A 19,716-nucleotide genomic window follows, 5' to 3' on the forward strand; every position below is an offset into this window, starting at 1 on the left:
GAGGGGTCGAGCCCTGGGAATGTAATGTACACGAGCACAGCGCGCTTCCGTACTCGTTGCCTTGCATCTGCCAGATGCTACTCGCAGACCGATCACAGCGGACAACGCATCGATCATTAAATTTGATGTCATTCTACATACGTTCGTTGAAAGCCCTATATGCTGAGCCCATTGCATGTCCCGACTGAAAATGTTGGAACTATAACACCGTAACGCCACGCAATGCTTACTGAAGATGGGTTGTGCTCAATGGTGTAAGAAAAAGTTTTCGGGATGCCTACACGGCTGCCTTGTTGGCAAGATATTTTGCCATGGGATCAGCCGCCATCTGTCTCTTGCGTCGGTATTCCTCCATCTCTGCCTCTGTGACACCGTCTCTCATCTCTTCAAGTGTTCTCTTCCGCTTGTCATCCCGTATTGTCTTGTCATCCCTGTCAGTCGCATTGGGCACGTGTTTCTCCAGAGCTTCATCTTCTATTTGCGCCACGGCCTTGGGAACCTCGTCGACTTCCTGCACGCCTGTGCCCAGACGCATGCGCTCGGCAGCCTCGAATGCTTCCTTGCCCGCTGAGCCTGTACAGTACGAGTTCTTGACCGTTGAATGACAACATGCGTATCCCCATTGGAAGCTCGCCCACCAGCTACCCCAAACGGACGTGTGATTGTTGATGTACACGTCCTCAGGGTACTTGGACTTAGCTTTCACCTTTGGTGCACCCTTGATCAGACCCCGCTCGTCATATTCGACGAACCTCTCGTTCTCGGTAACGCCAGCTCGGCGAAGTGTATCGTCATTGAACTTTTCTTGCCCTCCATATTTGTCCAGCAGTGCCTTTTGCTTAGCGGCTTTGGCTTCCTCGGCCTCTTTCAATTCCTTTTTCCGCATGGCTTCGCCAGATGTAGGGTTTGCTTGCAAATGAACCTTGTTCCTGTCGCCGCGCTCCTGCGTCTCCCAGGCGTACCGTTGAGCCCTCTCAAACTCGGCTGCATCGCCTGATGCTTTCATGAAACCCTCCTCTGCCACCAACGCCGCAGCGTTGTCCGCGGTCGCGCCTGTGTCTACCATAGAGCGTGTCTTGGGGTCGTATTTGGCCGAGTCCAGATCAAGGTTCAGCAGGTACTTGGCCGTGTCTTCTCGCAACCGTAGATTTCGGGTCGAAGTAGCCTGTTTCCTCCCCATGTCCGTCTCAGCATCATATCTGTCTCCTTCATCCTCATCTTCGTCTCCAGAATTTTGGTCGCCCTTTGCAGCATCCTTCGCTTTCTTACGCATTTCTTCGAGCTCGTTGTACTCTTCGATGACCTGCTTGAAATCGGTTGCGTCGTATCCGTTCCAGCGATCGCGCTTAGCATCCCACCCCAGCTGCACGTCCTCAACAGCCTCATCGGCCTCGATGTATTTGCCTGTGAACTTCGCGCCTGTCTTCCGCGGACGGCTCAAGCAGTCCTTCTTCTTGTGTGTCATAGCTCCGCAGTTCTCGCATGCACCTTTGCGATATTTGGTGGCCGCGGGACCAATTTTCTTGCCGCGGTCATACCATTTCGAATCTTGTTCCTGCTTTTGGAGACGCTGGTGCTCGAGATAGTCGCCGTCTTCACCGTTCTCGTCGACAGCATAGAAAGGTTTCTTTGAGATGAAAGACGGGATGTACTCGTTGCGCTCTTTGGCGGCGGCGGCGACGTCGGGCTTGCGCGGCTGTGCGGGCGGCATGGTGGGCGTATGCGACGGTGGTGGAGGCTCGATGGCAGCGGAAGAGCGCAAGAGGAGGTTGACGCGATCGGCTGTCTGAGCGCGGGTGACTAGCATAGGGCTGCAGCTCACTAGCGAACCGACGCCACCCGTGACACCGTGAGTGCGTGTTCGCGCTCGTGCATCCAGTCTTGACTATCACTACACCGTCACGTCTCTCAAATCGCCTCGTTCAGCTGCAGTCGACGACTTGCGGCAGCACAGCTCGCGTGTACATGTTCTCTTTGAAGGGCATTTTTATGCATCCCCACCCATGACTGCCGCTACCGTCACCCTGCAACGCGCGTTAGGGCATCCGGTGCCTCCATGAACACGTTCCGGTTCCGCCTCAATTGCATCGATCACTATCAGGCGGTGCCTACTGAGCTTGATCCGGCCCTTAGGCGTGCACCTGGTTCTTCCCAGCGCCAGCGCGCCCCTCCAGTTCCTGTCATCCGCGTCTTTGGTGCCACAGAGACCGGGCAGAAAGTATGCGCCCATATCCATGGCGCATTGCCGTATCTCTACTTGGAATATAATGGCAGTCTGGAGCATGATTCAGGTATGTCATATGAAAAGAAATGAAACCGAGATTGCTAAATTACCCAGTCAACGCGTACATGCGAAGTCTACGCGCTTCGATCGACCATGCGCTTGCCGCCACCTACCGACGCAACGCCTACGACGGGAAGGCCGTCTATGTAGGACACATTACTTTGATAAAAGGCGTACCGTTCTATGGATACAATGTTGGATATAAATTCTTTTTGAAGGTTTATATGCTGAACCCAGCACACATGACACGATTTGCCGATCTTCTGCACCAAGGAGCGATCCTGGATCGCATCTTTCAACCCTATGAAAGCCACCTACAGTATCTCTTGCAGTGGATGTGCGACTACAACCTTTACGGGTGTGCCTATATCGATTGCGCGAAAGTGCAATTTCGGGGGCCTGTGCCGGACAGCGACACAATCGATGTCACGACCCATAAGTGGCACAACGCATTAATTTCCGACCATCTCCTTGCCGACCAGGACCAGTATCCCCGTCAGAGTCATTGCTCCCTTGAGGTGGACGTCTGCGTACAGGACATACTGAATAGACATGAGCTACACTCACGTCCAATCCATCACGATCTCTTCGAGCAAGCTTTTGCTTTGAAGCCAGACGAAAAATATGTTCCTTCAATGGCTGGTCTGTGGCGGGACGAAACGCTCCGGCGCAAACGACGCATGGGCCTGACCGACCCTTCGAGTAGCCCTTTCCCACCTGAAGTACTTGTGTCCATGTCCGCAGATGCAAGGAATACAGGCAAGGGAGGGTGGGTTCACGAAGATGAGTATCGAGAGCTCCTGGAAAAAATTGTCGAGGATGAAAGTCGCCATGGTTCTGTTGCAGATAAAGCAAAATTCGTAAAGCCTACTGAAGGTGAAGCGCACATCAAGACAGCACTAGAAAGTGTGGAGGACCTTTACCCTGGCAAAATTGAAAAACATACTCTATTAGAAGACGAGGATCACATTCAAGGTTTAGGTGAGCAAGATTTGGAACTTCCAGATGCTCAATCACACATATCGCTACCCGAGGATAGTCCTGATATCGCAGAAGTCAGCGAAGACATGGATGTAGATAATCCGACCGACTTGGATGACCCACCGTCATTGGACCCTCTTAGTGTTTCCGAAGCGCAGAACAAAAAACAAAGCGAGCAAGAAGGTGAACTGTTCAGCGGCAGCTCCAACGAACTGAGAGATAATCATAACGAAGATCGTGCACACGACTCCGGCACTTCTAGTGGCACGCGAAAGCGGTCCGCTTCTTGGGAAGAGGAAAGGTTGGGTAAAAAGCATCGGCTTTCGCAGGACAACAGGAACAATGCTCGAGTGTCTTCTCTTCCTGTAAACGCCGACGAGCATATCTTACACGACAGAGCAAAACAGTCTCGTCCCAGTCACTCATCGCAGGGTGATACCAGGTCGAGCACGTTGCCATTTCCGGTGGTCAAGAACCCAAATGCCCCCGAGACCCGCCTGCGTTTGAGCCAGAATGAGAAATCGAAATCACAACACGCTTCTCGATCGCCGTCATCGAAAGGTAAAACGCCTGGACGCGAGCTCAATCAAGGGACGTGGCAACCACGTCTGACTTCTCACCCTACATCTCTTGCTGATCACAAAACAAATAGCCTTAGCAATGGCGCAAAAGCAACGAGCTCTATAGTGACTCGATTAGCAGAGGCTACCAAAACCCGCCTGCAAACCCTACACTATGGGGCATTGCCACCTTCTGCCAGTTCGGTGCAGACTTCAGTATCTGATGGCGGGCTCCGGGTCTTGTACCGAGATGCCTATTACAGCGATGAGACTGACGTCCCTGAACGATCGCGGGAGTACGCCGGACGAGAATTTACCCTGCCAAGTACTACTATTCCATATCTACCTTTGTTCGACCCTGACTGTACTTCGGCTTTCGGCTACGAAGAAGAATTCGTGGATAGAAAGCATGTCGAGTATCACCTGCGTACCCTGCAATGCAGTCTGCGACACTGGGAGCTTGGAGTAGCTCCGCCATCTTACAAAAAAGTAGAGAGGTGGCTTCGTAACGAGTCGAAAGACGATGCTGTTGACCCAGCACCAAAGGCGACAAAACCACTACAGCAACGTAAAACCCCGAACCACGTCTCGCAAGTAGAAGGACCCACTCAGAAAAACAAACATGGTTTCAAGTACTCGCAAAAGAAAGCATCGACGAGCGTCAAGCACGAAACGCAGTATATGAGTATCATGAGCTTAGAGGTACACATCAATACGAGAGAAGCGTTTGCGCCAGACCCTGCAAAAGACGAAATTCAGTCCATATTCTGGTCCATACAAGGTGAAGAGGGTGCAAGCAACGATCATCACCGTGCCGGTATGCTTTGTCTTTCTGATGATGAGGGGATCGTAAACCAGATACGAAAACAGACATCAATCGCAGTGGACTATGAAGAAGATGAGCTAGACTTGATCAATCGGATCGTCGATATCGTACGGCACTTTGATCCGGACATAATGGCCGGATATGAAGTTCATAATGGCTCATGGGGCTACTTGATTGAACGCGCTCGCTTGAAGTTCGAGTACGATCTTTGCGATGAGATCAGTCGTACCAAGTCACAGTCGCACGGCAGGTTCGGCAAAGAAGCCGATCGGTGGGGCTTTACCCATACTTCTACTATCCGAGTAACTGGTCGTCATATGATCAACATCTGGCGGTCCATGCGAGGGGAACTCAACTTGCTTCAGTATACCATGGAGAATGTCGTCTTTCATCTCTTACACAAGCGAATTCCGCACTACCAATACTCTGACCTTACAACGTGGTACAAGAGTCCAAAGCCGCGAGACCTGGCCAAAGTCATTGACTATTTCATCACCAGAGTGCAGCTTGACCTGGACATACTAGAAGCCAACGAGATCGTCCCTAGAACAAGCGAACAGGCACGACTACTCGGCGTCGACTTCTTCTCTGTTATCTCGCGAGGCTCGCAATACAAGGTAGAATCTACCATGTTTCGCATCGCAAAGCCAGAAAATTACATCCTCGTCTCTCCCAGTCGAAAGCAAGTTGGCCAACAGAACGCCCTCGAGTGTTTACCTCTGGTTATGGAGCCTCAAAGTGCCTTCTACCCAGGCCCACTTCTAGTCCTTGACTTTCAATCTCTCTACCCCAGCGTTATGATAGCTTACAACTATTGTTACTCTACATGCCTGGGTCGCGTCGTTCCTTGGAGAGGCAGAAACAAGATTGGCTTTACAGATTTCGACCGCGAGTCGGGTCTGCTAAATCTTGTCAAAGATTATGTTAATATCGCACCTAACGGTATGATGTACGTCAGGCCTGAGATGCGCAAGTCTCTACTTGCTAAGATGCTTGGGGAGATATTGGAGACCCGCGTCATGGTGAAGAGCGGGATGAAAACAGATCGGGACGACAAGATGCTACAACAGCTGCTTAACAACCGACAATTAGCTTTAAAGTTGTTGGCAAACGTCACCTATGGATATACATCAGCCTCATTTTCTGGCCGAATGCCGGCCTCTGAGATCGCCGACAGTATCGTTCAGACTGGTCGAGAGACGTTGGAGAAGGCAATCGCATTCATCCACTCTGTTGAAAAGTGGGGTGCCGAAGTCGTATACGGTGACACAGACTCCCTGTTTGTCTACCTCAAGGGACGCACGCGAGACCAAGCCTTCACTATCGGAGAAGAGATTGCTGAAGCAATCACGCGAAGAAACCCACGCCCGATGAAACTCAAATTTGAGAAGGTGTACCATCCTTGCGTGCTTCTGGCTAAGAAGCGCTACGTTGGGTACAAGTACGAATCTCGCAACCAAAAGGTACCAGACTTTGACGCCAAAGGTATAGAAACAGTTCGGCGAGATGGAACGCCAGCGGAGCAAAAGATTGAGGAAAAGGCACTCAAAATTCTATTCGAAACTAGTGATCTGTCGCAAGTCAAGAGCTACTTCTTAAATCAGTGCGCTAAGATCATGGAAGGGCGTGTCAGCATCCAGGACTTCCTGTTCGCAAAAGAGGTCAAATTAGGCACGTACTCTGACCGTGGACCACCGCCGCCAGGCGCTCTCATCGCAACCAAGCGCATGCTGGCCGACCCCCGCGCAGAGCCTCAATATGGCGAGCGGGTGCCGTATGTCGTTGTTACTGGTGCACCCAGCGCACGCCTCATCGATCGCTGTGTCAGTCCCGAAACACTGCTCCAGAACGACCACATCGAACTAGACGCAGAATACTACATAATGAAGAATCTGATACCACCTCTCGAGCGCATCTTCAACCTCATGGGCGCCAACGTGCGGCAGTGGTACGACGAGATGCCGAAAGTCCAGCGCATTCGCAACGTCACGCTTCCCCTGAATCAACAGCAGGCAGTCGCGGCCGCCCTTGTCAAGGAGGGTAACCCGAATCATATCAAAACGCTCGAAGGCTATCTGAAGAGTTCAGTCTGTCTCATCTGCCGGTCCAAACTGCCACCTCTTCCGCGGAATCTCGATGCGCTCGACGCTGGGTTGAGACTACCGCTTTGCAAACAGTGTCTTAGGAAGCCTGCAAGAGCGCTACTGGGAGTGAAGAATATTATCTGGAAGAGCGAGAAACGGATGAGTAATATTGATACGATATGTAGGAGTTGTTCGAATCTCGCATGGGGTGAGACGATTCGATGCGACAGTCGGGATTGTCCTGTTTTCTACACGAGGATTCGGGAGAAGTCGAGGTTGGCGGGGCTGAGGGATGACTTGGGGACAGTCGTGGAGGCTCTGGAAGAAGGCAACGATATTTGTGTTGATGAGTCTTCTGATACAGAAGGGGAATTCCTCGATACGGAAGCGGAAGAGTTGGATGAAGACGGCATTGAAGAAGACAGCGCTGAAGATGATGTAGAGCAACTGGTCTTGGGCGATGATTTGGATTGGTAGGAGTCACTGAGCACATACGCCGGCAATGACCTTTTAGAAGCAAATATGAATGCAAATTTCTCACTTCTTCCTCTCTAATTGTGGGACTGTTACATCCTCCTCCAGTCTTGTTGGCGAAGTCACTGTTACATGCGTATCTTCTGACGCTTTGCCTTCGCTTCGCATCTGGAGAAGCCCAATAATCCGCAAACGCGCCAAATTCCGTCGCAGCAAGAGCATGGCTTCTCTTTCGTGCGATACATTCCTATATGAGCAGATAGGTACTGCATTGCTCATCCTGAAGCGACACAAAGTAGTAGTCTCTTGGCAGAGCCATGGATTAATCTTCGCAGTGCTCCTCCAATGGGATTTCGGCAACAAATGATCAATTGATTCACTAGAACGCCTTGAGCTGATATACACCAGACAAAAAGTACATCATCCGCTCAACCTAGTTTCCACCACTTTCCCTTCTCAGGATCCTCATCTGATTCCGCGCCCCTTCCGCGCCCTCTTCCCCGCGCATAATCTCCTCCATTACTCAACGCACTTCCCCTCCCACTGGGCGCACTCCCCCGCGAACTCCTCTCCCCGCCTGTATAAAACTGACTCCGAAATTGCAATTCGTATATATCCTCGCCCTCACCAGCTAAATCTTCTAACCTTGCGCTCTTACTCTCAGGTACGAGGAGGCTTGTTAGGCAGCCGAGGAACATGAAGAGTGCAAAGATCTGCATGACTCCGTGGATCCAGGGTGTAGGGTTGTCGTGCGTGGCGCCGCGCTTTATCATCGGTGCGAAGAAGACTTGGGCGATCACGGCACCGAGTTTGCCCAGGCCGGCGGAGATGCCGTGGCCAGTCGAGCGGACGCGTGTGGGGAAGATTTCGGCGGGGGTGATGAATGTTGTGGCGTTGGGCCCTGGCCGCATTAGTGTTACTGCTTATGGTCTCCGAGGAGGATGTGGTTTAGGGACGGGTGGGGGTTTACCGAAGTTGAAGAAGAATTGCGCGAGAACGTAGAGGACCAAAAGGTGGATCTTGGTGAGGCCTTTCCAGGCGAAACCCAGTACGCAGAAGATGATTGTGAGAATTGCGAATCCGCCGATTTGAATTGGTTTTCTCCCTAGTCGATCGACGGTGAAGACTGTCATCCAGTATCCAGGAATCGCACCCTAAATAGCGGTTAAAAAGCGAGCGTCAATGATAAGTGACTACTTACGGCGCAGATCAAGACAATCTGTCCCGTTGCGGTATTCTTCAGATTTTCGTACAGACTTCCTCTTTTGTCAAAGCCCATGGTGCTCAACAGACTAGCGCTCGAGAAACTTAACCCATAAAAAGCCAGGTCGAGGAAAAACCATGAGAAGGACGTTCCGAAGAGTTTAATAAAATTACTCTTCTTGGAATAGTACCGGAATATTTCGGCAACGGTTGGACGTGGGGTTTTGTATTTGGCCTATAGATCGAATGCATGATTAGCAAATGCCTTGCATCAAAAATCACGTAAAGGCTGTAGCGTAGCCCAAGTATGCAAAGGAAGATTCAAAATTGCATCAAAATCTGACTTACCATATCGCGCCGAACCTGTGCCTGCTCAATGGGGTTAACCGTGTTGCCGGCTTTGCCATAACGATAGCGGCGTGTATCCATCGAACCTTTCTCAACATCGTACAGAACGTCGAAAGTATATCGTGGCGTCTCAGGAATCGTTAGGCGGTAGTAGAGTGCGAACCAGCCAGGCACTCCCCCAAAGGCGATGATGATCCTCCACATCTTGTCAACAGCAGAAACGCAGTCGCCACTACAAGAGGCTACATCCGGAACACTTTGCAATTCGCTCTTGTATGCAGCGACTACAATAAGGGCCATCAGCGCTGAAGCGAGTTGGCCAAGACCTTGCATCGCGAAAACGGCGGCTGTGTTGCGTTAGGCTCCTTTACTGTGAGAGATTTGCGATTGGGCTGAATACCAATGATTCCACCTCTATTCTTCGTGCTGGCGAACTCAGCCGTGATCACAGCGCTAAGAGGATAATCGCCTCCTACGCCAATGCCCTGCGAAGCATTAGCGGTGGTCAGTGATTGAAGCGCTCCCGGGCAATAACTTGCCATGACTACACGATCTAATCGAAGTTAGTTTTCAGGCATAGGTACTATGCTCCCCATGACTTACAGAATATGAGGACTCCGACGATTGATACAGCCGTTGACTCCCCGCAAAGCGATTGCGCAAGTGTTGTGGAAATGATGATCATGAGTTCGACACCGTACATCTTCTTACGTCCCAGGACATCAGCAAGATAGCCAAAGATGACTTGACCAAAGACTGGGCAAAGAGAGTATGTCAGTACGCGTCGTAATGAATGACATGCTCTTCGTGCTCTGATATGACGTACTGGCTCCAGCAGATGTAGCTACTTTGATCGCAGTATCGGCATTATGAGGCATGACGCCTTTATTCACGTCATCCTGCCAGTAGACCTAGAAGCTCAGTAAGTACATGTACGAGTATTGCGTGCATCGCGATTCCTCGTGAATGCCAGAACTACGTTCAGTGGGCCGAAAGAGCAGACCTTGAATAGACTTGACGTACTATACCAAGCATGATTACCGCTAAGTTGATCGCAAACAACTAACCAGGGTCAGTATCTCCAGTACGTATTTAGCATCAGACGTACACTATAAGCATCGGTAAAGAACCCAATACCAGTTACCACGGCTAAACGCACGTGATACCATCCAAAAGGCGCCTTGTCCACCTCAGCAAGGGCCATTCGTCGCCGCTCATTTGGGTCCTATTTATAGTAAGCAAAGAAGGCAGACCGTCTCATAATAACTTCGGTGCTCCAAACTCACGGCAATGTGTGTCTAGTGATATGTTAATGACAGCTTTGGTAGATCAGATGATATGAACTTACGTAGACGCTGTTAGCATCATGATAAGCAGAATTACCTGCTTTTGGTAATGGGGGTGAATGCATCGCGGTTTTGAAGTGTTGCACAGCGCTAGGTCGAAGGTTCGTGTTGCAGACTATTCTACAACAAGATAGGTAAAACAGATGTCGGTTCCGTAGTCGTCGAGAAGTATTGCAGCTTGCTTCGTACGGGGAAAACGCCTATCGTACGTTTCCCATTCGCGGCTGTGAGGCTAACAACTGCGTCGTTGCCTGAGGTCTCGCGGAATAGCAGTGTATCGTTCCACAAGCGATGTAAGCCTGCAGAGATGGTGAGCAGGCATGGATGGTAGCAATAATGGAGATCGGCGTTGAGTGAGTGACGAGGGCGGGTAGCTCCTGCTTTTCTTTGCGCAACAGGCTGGGTGTGTTTGAGTCGTGAAGAATCAACGGTGCTGGGGTGCAGAGCGCCATGGCGATGGATATCAATACGGGTGAGCTCTTGGGTCTGGGCACAGCGGAACTGCGACGCGTGGGTGCGTCGAGCAAGCCTCGAGGTCAGCGCCCGTGTGTGAGTTCGGCCTGTTCATTGGTTCGTAGCCGCTTAGCATCCTTCGATGCCACGCTCGGTAGAAGAAATGCCCAAGCCAAAAGCAATCTGATTTGTAGCATGTGGCGAGATACTGCATGCATTAACGACATGAACGCGAACTGCTTTAGAGACGCGGAGCGTGGTGGATGCGATTCCTGGTATTGGATCGTGGGTCCCTCCACGCACTCACGCCGGCGCCCAGGATGCCGGGACAGGCACGGACAGAGGGTCTGCGGTATGGAGAGGGTCTGCGGCATCTAAGTCCGGACAGTGGGCGAACATATGTTTGGACCTCTTCGTATTGAAGTATATCTATTTAGCATTCAAGGAGGCAACCACCAGGGAGGAGGCAGCAGTGCGCTGAGACGTGCATGCACATGTAACTACGAGTCGGTCTTCACGTTCCACTTCCCAAGATAGTACGAGTGTAGGACCACTCTGCGACGATACCCTACTAGATGTGTCACCCGTCGTAGGTGATGGGAGCAATTCTAAAAGAGCCCTGCACCGGACATGACAAACCTTGGGACCAAGGTGCCATGCTAGTGTGGGTATTATCACACGCTGCATCGGCTCCCGCACGCACCTTACCTCGGGCCTAATCGTGCATGACGCCGCAAAACATCACTGCGGCAGTCCTGGAAAGAGGCGTATACACTGGACCGAATTCGTCCACGGGCCCAAAGCTGTGTAGCCGATGGTATTCCATCGGCAGCGTCAAGATGAGAGGTAAACTTGTCTCGGCACTGCGAAACCTTCCTCATGGCAGCACTGCAACCGAGACAGGACGTTGCTTCCGCGCCTTCAGGACTACCGACGGTAGATGAAGTAGGAATGGGATCAACGTCTCGAAGTAGATCACAGCGGCCAAAAGAAATAAGGCAGAATGCCCCCTTAGAAGGCATGCACCCACGTGTCACCCCACGACACGCTATGCGGAAGCGGACTGTGCGAAAGCAGCACAGTACGAGGAATCAAAAGCTACGTAGCCGAAGTTCGCAATAGATCCTCAGAGAGGTAGCGAAATCCGGGTCGAAGAGGTAATCGGTTCCGGTCGTGCCCACTGTGAATCGGCTTGACGAACTCCACAAGGTCGACATGGATTTTCCGGCTTTGCGAGCACGCCGTGTATTTTGTGAGAGATGAATCGAGAGCTTCATCCCATGTTGGTACATCAATTTGGGTGACGAGACAAGCGAAAGAGCCTCAGCACAAATGCTCGTGCCCTACGCTTGCGTTCAGACAGGATAAGATAAAAAGGCCTAAGCGGCCGAAGAAGCTCACAATCTGGGTGTTACTCTATTGACAGCTGTGTAGTGTCTGCGAATGCATAGGCATGCTGGAGAAATGTCGTGTTCTCGGTTTTGACTGCCAAGCCACTAGATTGAGAACGGCTAGCCCCCACCATCGCACAATGAGCGAAATCGACTTCCGACACAGCAACCTCAAGCGACACTCGACAACCTCAAACTAACCCACAGCGTCAACAGGTATGCCTTGCCTTGCTCGCCCTTCAAATTCTGCGCAATAACTAATTGATACTCAGAACCCTCTCCCACAAGATGAGTACGCGAAACCAAACCATCTGCGAAAGCCCGAACCAGCGACACTGACCGCGATACAGCGAAGGGTACCTCCAGCTTTGGCAAGCGCCACAACAAGACGCACACGCTCTGCCGTCGTTGCGGTATGTGAATACACCTTCTGGCACGCATGATACCGGAGGCTACATGAATCGGAGGACGAAAGGATGGCGCTGACAGATTTTGATGCAGGTCGCCGCTCCCTCCACATCCAGAAGCACACTTGCTCCTCGTGCGGATACCCCGCTGCTAAGACCCGCAAGTGTACGTTGATGCCGAATTCTGTACGATGAAGGAACAGTGCATTGACATGTTGTAGTCAACTGGGGCGAGAAGGCCAAGCGAAGGAAGACCACCGGCACTGGACGTATGCGATACCTCAAGACCGTGTCCCGCAAGTTCTCCAACGGTTTCCAAAACGGCACGCCCGCTGGCGCCAAGGGACCCACGACCTCGTAAACGACGCGATGACGGCAAAAGAGGGTTTGGCGTAGGGGCTGACTGGGCGGGAGCGTGAAGGGCAGGCAGGTTTTCAACTGGCAAGGTTATCGAATATTGCTCAGGCGTTTTTGAGCATCACTTCCGGTGAATCATCCTCGACAGAAGGATGTGAGGACGAATGACACTTCTCGGAGCTTCTGTGGCATTACAGGAAATATATCATGGTCTGTCACGATTGAACCAAAGTCCACGCCTCTTGTTTCAAGACTCCGCTCAACTGTTTCGAATGAATTAAAACTACCCAGCTGCCCTCTCTTACCATAGTCGTTCTGTTTTTCTAGCACTCAAACATACTGACTAACTTCCCCACACGCAGCTCGCCAGGAGGTGCTGCTGTTCGAGTGCTACCATGGCTGAATATCCTGCTGAGAAGACCTCGTATATGGGTGTGGGTGACCCTATGGAGCGTGCTCTGTATCTGTGTCCATTACCGCGCGTTGTCATACCCTAAATTCACACCTCTAACATCTTCTTCAACGCGCTTTCGGATGCCCTAAGCCAGCGACCTCTTTCCTCGAGCTCATCGCCAATGCCACCGCCATCTTCTCTTCGTCGTCTAGCCTCCTTTGCAGCTGCAACCGTACCTTGCTTCTGCGTCTCCAACGGTTTGAGTTCTCGTTCCAATTTCTCCAATTCGCGCGTACGGTTAGGTATGGATGATTGGAGCTGCGCAAGCTGTGCATTGAGTGCGGCGAGTTCAGTCTCGCGTTGCTCCACCAGACGGGCCGTCTCTGGCAACGGCAGCGCAAGCTCCGGGTTTTGAGAGGGCGGTACCTGTTCCTTTTTGAGGGTCTCAATGTTCGCTTCTAGGCCTTGGATCTCTGCTGGTAACGACGCCAGCTGTTGTGTCTTCAGCTGCACACCTTCGTACCGCAGTGATAGGTCTCGGCCTTTGGCTTCAAGCTGTAGTAATAGTTCTGCGATTTCCACTTTACGCTCCTTCAAGGTCGCTTTCAAAGCTAGAATCTCTTTCTCTTTTGCCTCGTTCTCGGTAGCCTCGACAAGACTCGGTGGATCGGCGGTTATGCCGCGCAGAAACTTCTCTTTCGTGACTTGCTCGACATAGCTGAATCGGAGTTTACCAAACAGTTCCTGGACGCGTTAGATCGCTGGCTGATGTCTGATAGCGGGACTGGCCACCTTGTAATGTAGTAGGTCTGCTTGCAATGCCGCCGGATGTGTGTCGCCATTCTGTTCGCTATCGTCCGAAATTGTTGAAGTGCGTTTGTCCGCGGATTGAGAGTTGTTGTCTTTCGGCGCGAGGGTCTCCGCGATAGAGATGAGTTTCAATGATGGTGGCTGCTGCAGCTGTTCGAGCACAGCAGAAGCTGAGGACAATTGCGACTCGGATTCGTGCCTCATCATGTGTTAATTATGTTCGCAGGTATCTACCTATGAATGTTGCGGGGTCAATGTGTTCGCGCTGTTTGTTTGGACGCGCAGAGGCGGCTTTAGCGAATAAAGTCCAGCAGCGCGGCGGGGCTTCTTCGGTGGCTGCTATCATCTTCGACCATCATCGCGCATACGCTTCAGAACTCACCGAGATATACACCATGCCCGGCGACAACATCGATGACGATGAGTACGTTGCGCGGCTGCTCAAACAAGATGCAGTGGACGCATCGAAAAAGTACAGTTTCGTGGGCCTGGATGCCTTCCACGCAAAGAGGTGCGTTGAATGCCTCAGATGCGGGTCATGAAGTACAGTCACTTGACTGCAATATAGAGTGTAGTGCAGCTGATGGCTTTCAGATTGAGACCAGACGCTCCGAAACCGAACACCAATTTTTTGCGGCACATCATACGCCAGACTGATAGCCATAATGCGGCGTTGCTGGCTAGAGAAGCGAAAGACTCGCGCGCGCGCCTGCGCCAGCTGGACACGGCAGATCAGGGTACGGAAGATCGAAAGACACAGCGACGAGGCAGACTACGTTCTCCGGACCGCGGCGACCAGGCCGCTCGTCGTGAGCGGAGGGAGCGCCACCGTTCGAGCAGTAACGAGGAACAAGACAGACGAAGCCACAAGAGGTCAAGACGTGAGCGGCATGGATCGAGAGACGAGGACAGAGGACATAGGAGACGACATCATGTTGACAGGACAGAACGACCGTCGCGTCATTTAGACCATCGACGGGAAAGCGAGAAGCACTCTCGGAGGAGCACCCACGAAGCATGTTCTTCAAGGCATGAAGAGCACCATGGTCGCATACGCGCAGGATCAAGATCACTTCCTAGGTCTAGACCCGACACGCGATCTCCTTCGCCTCCTTCCAATCGACATCACAAAATCTTAAGGCACCATCGAAGAGCTCACTCTCCTAGGCGGAGGTCCAGAAGCCCAACAAAGCAAACGGACAGGGAGGAAAGTAGACACAAATCACGAGCTATAACACGACCCTCCCCGACTACCGAGGACGGATCTGATCCGCTCGAGGCGATCTTAGGACCGCTGCCACCACCGAAACAGCCAGCTGTTCGCTCACGCGGTCGAGGTGCACACAAGAGCGATGCGGAGGGCATCAACGCGCGCTTTTCCTCCGCGTACGACCCGGCGCTGGATAATGAGCCGCTCTCGAACAATGGTGATCAATGGGGCGACGCTGTTGAAGCATACCGCGATCGCCAGCGATGGAAGCAGCAAGGCGCAGAGAGGCTGAAGGCAGCCGGCTTTAGTGATGAGCAGGTGAGGAAATGGGAACGAGGCGACGAGAAGAACGAGGAAGACGTCCGATGGACTGCGCGGGGCCAGTCGAGAGAATGGGACAGAGGAAAAGTAGTGGATGCCGATGGCGATGTTGGGCACAGGGCAACATGGGCGGCGGACTGATGCAGCTAATTTTGAGACGCCCAAAAGACTTTGCCCACCTCCACTTGCTGTGCTTTCATCATCATTTGCTTCGTCACTGGCTGTGGAACCTTGATGTTGGAGAGATCGACCAGGATGTGGGGCTGCGTGATTGGCCGACGCTACGTGTACACCGCTGCGGCTTATCGATGGTTGCCCGTAGTGACTCTGGATAAACAAGTACTCGGGACGGCTAGTGCAGCTGCCATTCCAGCCCAGTCCAGCACTTGCACCTGCACCTAACGTGCACTACAGTCCACTTTGTGGAATCGCATTCACAAGAAACACTCTCACAAACAGCTATACTCCCTCTGAAAACAGGTTCGCAGGCTTCCCGCATCCTCGCTCGCCCGCCACACCGACTCCATCCCACCGAGCTGTCCGCAGCTGCCGGACACGCTCTGGTCGGGCCAGCGCACGACTCGAACTTGCCCGCCGCCCACGAGCCTCACGAGTGCTTTAGTGAGCGCAAACAGCTCGGACGGCCGGGCTCGGCTCTGGCAAGATGTCTGGTCTATCCGCACCTGGGAGCGGTGCCTATTCGTCCGACACCATGTATGTAGGAGATGGGACCTGGGATTCGCAGAGAAACACCTTTTTGCTTCCGAACCTGCAAGGCTTGAATCTTGCCACGACACAGTACAATGGTGAGTTTTGGAAACCACGCTCTACTTACCATGCTGACTGGTGCCGCAGGCATGGGCAACCGCTTCAAGACTATGAATGGCTACCATGGCCTCATCCAAGCGCATGGCATCCTGGCAGTCATTACGTTCCTTTTTGTTGTCCCTGCAGCTATCTTCCTCGCTCGATTCTATCACCGGAACCCGCGCATGGCGCTACGCTTGCACATATGGCTGCAGATAGGTACCGTCTTCCTGTCAACCGCACTCTTCATTCTTGGATTCCAAGCAGTTGGCCTGAAACGATCTCTTACGAATCCTCACCACGGAATCGGTGTCGCCCTATACACTCTTATTCTAGTACAAGCACTCGGAGGATGTGTGATTCACAGACGAGAGAAAGGGAGGGAACGGTATAAGATCCCTCTGAAATTGATGGTAAGTGTGTCAATCTCCTGGCAGATGTGTACTGACACTCTATAGCTTCATCAATGGATGGGGAGACTGATCGCGCTACTAGGCATTGTACAAGTTGCCCTTGGACTGACATTATATGGGTCACCCAAGGTGCTCTTCATCCTCTACGCGGTTTGGGCGTTCATCCTCCTGTGTGCATGGTTTGTTCTCTCATATCTGAACCAGCCCGAGATGGGCTTTGATGACACAGGCACTTACATTACGGAAACCACCATGAGCGGCAGCCGCAGAAGCCATCGCGGCCACGGGCTGGGTGGGTTAGCAACAGCTGGGGCCGCAGGTGCAGGTTTAGCTGCATTAAGAAACCGTTCCCGCAGTCGAAGTAGTCGCAGAAAGCCGAGCGGCAGAAGAACAGTTGTCAGTTCGCACGCTAGCTCGTATTATGACGAGTCGCGCGTGGACGAAAAATACACTGAGGTTGGGCGGAATAAACGCACCTGGCGAGACCGACTATTGGGTGCTGGTGCGGCAGCGGGCGGTATTTTTGCGATCAAATCCCTCTTCGGTAAAAAGAAAGTTGAACCGTCCGAAACGACAAGCAGTGTCAGCTACAGCCGGCCGCCTATAGGTCAGTCTGAGGTTACGCAGACTGATTTGAGTCGGCTTGAAGAAGGAAGAGCCCCGGCTTCGCCAGGTCGCGACCACTGGCGTCGCGTAGAAGAAAGAGAAGCTGCTCAAGCCGCCGCTATGGGGGCGAGCCCTTTGCGCCAAAATCATCGGGCCACTCGAAGCGGTGCCTCGATCGAATCTTTTGACAGCCGGACCAGCTTCAGTGGGGAACTCGAGAGACCCAAAGAATCTCACGGACTTCGAGATGGAATAGCCGCCCTCGGGTTTGCTGGGTTCCTTAAGCACCAGTGGAGTAAGAGGAGGAACAAGAAGGAAGACGAGCATGTCGCAGCTGTAAAACATCAAGATATGGAAGAAGAGCGCATAGCTCGGGCAAACAGCCAACGACGAAAGTACACTGGGGATGGGTTACCCGGAAGAAACCGACCGCCGTCCACCATCTTTTCCGAGAGTGACATCTCAGGGACAACTCCTGGCTTGTCACGACACGATTTGCATCCACCGAGAAGCACGACGCACTTGACGCAGACAGAGACGGTCGCAGGACTATCAACAGCGCCAGCAGGCCCTCCCCCGATGGACCCTCATGGTGTTCTTTCTGATTCCGGATCCGAAGCATATACATCAGCAGGCGGCCGCAAGCATCGAAAACATCATACTGGAAGCGCCGCAGCTCTTGGTGCAGCGGCTGGCGCCTCGTCGGATAAAAGAGATGCCAGCCAGCGCCGAGGCAGTCGTGACGGCAGTGTCAACTCTCCGCCTGTGTCTGTCAAGGTGAAGATGCACAATGATGGAAGACATGTGACTTTGAGAAGGCTTAACGAGGAAGAAGCTGCGGCAGAGCGTGAAGCGCGGAAAAAGGATCGCAGGCGTCGGGACGGCAGCATGAGCTCGTTGAGCAATCTGGAGAACAACGAACGCTGGCGGCGTACGGCAGCAATGGAAGCCGCTCAGGCGCAAGAAATGGCACAACAGTCTGGCGGTCCGATACCCATGCCTGAGCCGGTGATCCCTCCGCCACCGCCTGGGCCACCTCCCATGGGAACGACGGCAGGTCACACGACAGCCGGGCACCAAGGTGCTTTCCCTCCTCCGCCGCCCATCCCAGGAGCGGGTGAAAGTGTTATGAGCAGTCCGCCGGGCACGCAGGTGTATGGCACAGAGACAGACGTTAGCGCTTATGATTCAAACCGAAGGAGGCGGAGAGCAGAGCGGGCCCAGGCGAAGCAGGCGAGGTTGGGTGGAAGTCGCGTTGAGTTCTCATAACGACCATGACGACGGGTAAGCTTGACGATATTCTGGTTTTGTGCATTTTCAGGCGCGTGGGAGCGGGTCGTGGTCTCGAAAAGGTGGAGGCAACTCATGCTGTACATGTAGGTAAATAGTTTGGTTGACGATGACGACGTCTCACTGTTTCGATTGCGTTGCATATATATATGTCGATGTTGTATATGAAATGCATTTGCCTCTCAACATGATATTCGGTGCGACCATGCCTTGGATTATACACTGGATGCGCTCATCTATGTCTCGTGTCGGACGAGCTAGTGTGGTTGTGTGACGGATGGGCGAGAGCTACCTCTTGGCAGCTTCGTTCGTGGGTCATGATGATGCGGTGGGTAACAGGGCTCGATCAATCCAGGCATGATGGTGCGGAAATAGCCACCTTTGACGTTATCTCCCCTGCGCGTCTGGCGCTTCTTGTGTAGACTGACGGCCTCACCGATGCTCGAAAGTGACAAAGGCCCCGCCCTCGCGCCGCGAAACGTCTTCATTTGCTGGTCCGAGGCATGATGACCTATCTGCGATGGTATATCCGGACGATCGGCTTCACGGCGAGCGCGGAGAGGCCGTAGACGGGCCTTTCGTCGAGTTTATAAACACGAGGGCGCCTCAGCATGCCGAACAGCTCCTTCCCCCAGATTTGCCTCGAACGCCCGGCGGACCTGCGCCCCGACTGCTGCTGGCCCTTCGACCACCCGACCACCTTTGGGCTTCGACATGGCCGACCCAGTGCTCGCTCGCCCCTACTGGACTCCCAAGCGCCGCACATGTCCCTCTCGAGCAGCCAAGTGCCCATTCTCGCCGCCGAGCAGCTGAGCGCGCGCACCGCCTGCGATGACGACAACGATATGCGCGAGCGGAACCGTCGTGACGGTCGGGGACCATGGCTAGCGTCTGCTGCGGTGACATGGTCGCTGCTGCGGGCATCGTGGGCTCGTGGAGACGACCGTTTCAACTCGCCGCAGCTCCGAGCGATGAACAGCGGCAGACCTACCTCATCGGACCCAAACCCACACCACCTACCCTCTTCATCTGCAGGCCATCACTAGCAGCGACTAGCTCCACCGATGCTCGGATGATTGTCGGTTAGTGCTCAGGTCGTTTGCTAGTGATCCGCTGCGTTGGGGCCGTCCGCCGTCGACGCCATCGCCATT

General features: G+C 53.0%; 6 protein-coding genes across 6 annotated transcripts; 3 read left to right on the forward strand and 3 right to left on the reverse strand.

Moving 5' to 3' along the window:
- Nucleotides 1-277: 277 nt before the first annotated feature.
- Nucleotides 278-1,807, reverse strand: SLU7 (mRNA splicing protein; the record flags this gene model as incomplete). Its single annotated transcript, XM_056211894.1, has 1 exon — nt 278-1,807. The coding sequence occupies one exon, from the start codon at nt 1,805-1,807 to the stop codon at nt 278-280; it is 1,530 nt and encodes a 509-aa protein (XP_056075367.1).
- Nucleotides 1,808-2,056: 249 nt separating this feature from the next.
- REV3 (DNA polymerase zeta) lies at nt 2,057-7,212 on the forward strand (the record flags this gene model as incomplete). The annotated part of the gene is made up of 2 exons (XM_056211895.1): nt 2,057-2,291; nt 2,339-7,212. 2 exons carry the CDS (start codon nt 2,057-2,059, stop codon nt 7,210-7,212), a joined length of 5,109 nt encoding a protein of 1,702 aa, XP_056075368.1.
- A 425-nt stretch (nt 7,213-7,637) lies between these two features.
- Nucleotides 7,638-9,093, reverse strand: N0V89_003094 (uncharacterized protein; the record flags this gene model as incomplete). The annotated part of the gene is made up of 4 exons (XM_056211896.1): nt 7,638-8,110; nt 8,180-8,363; nt 8,411-8,647; nt 8,761-9,093. 4 exons carry the CDS (start codon nt 9,091-9,093, stop codon nt 7,638-7,640), a joined length of 1,227 nt encoding a protein of 408 aa, XP_056075369.1.
- Nucleotides 9,094-13,213: 4,120 nt separating this feature from the next.
- On the reverse strand, nt 13,214-14,125 carry N0V89_003095 (uncharacterized protein; the record flags this gene model as incomplete). Its single annotated transcript, XM_056211897.1, has 2 exons — nt 13,214-13,852; nt 13,901-14,125. The coding sequence occupies 2 exons, from the start codon at nt 14,123-14,125 to the stop codon at nt 13,214-13,216; spliced, it is 864 nt and encodes a 287-aa protein (XP_056075370.1).
- Nucleotides 14,126-14,313: 188 nt separating this feature from the next.
- Nucleotides 14,314-15,590, forward strand: N0V89_003096 (uncharacterized protein; the record flags this gene model as incomplete). Its single annotated transcript, XM_056211898.1, has 5 exons — nt 14,314-14,429; nt 14,513-14,724; nt 14,777-14,872; nt 15,059-15,091; nt 15,148-15,590. The coding sequence occupies 5 exons, from the start codon at nt 14,314-14,316 to the stop codon at nt 15,588-15,590; spliced, it is 900 nt and encodes a 299-aa protein (XP_056075371.1).
- A 523-nt stretch (nt 15,591-16,113) lies between these two features.
- On the forward strand, nt 16,114-18,544 carry N0V89_003097 (uncharacterized protein; the record flags this gene model as incomplete). The annotated part of the gene is made up of 3 exons (XM_056211899.1): nt 16,114-16,255; nt 16,305-16,669; nt 16,715-18,544. The coding sequence occupies 3 exons, from the start codon at nt 16,114-16,116 to the stop codon at nt 18,542-18,544; spliced, it is 2,337 nt and encodes a 778-aa protein (XP_056075372.1).
- Nucleotides 18,545-19,716: the final 1,172 nt, after the last annotated feature.

Source organism: Didymosphaeria variabile (assembly GCF_027946475.1).
Source record: "Didymosphaeria variabile strain IMI 356815 chromosome Unknown scaffold_2, whole genome shotgun sequence".
NCBI lineage: Eukaryota > Fungi > Ascomycota > Dothideomycetes > Pleosporales > Didymosphaeriaceae > Didymosphaeria > Didymosphaeria variabile.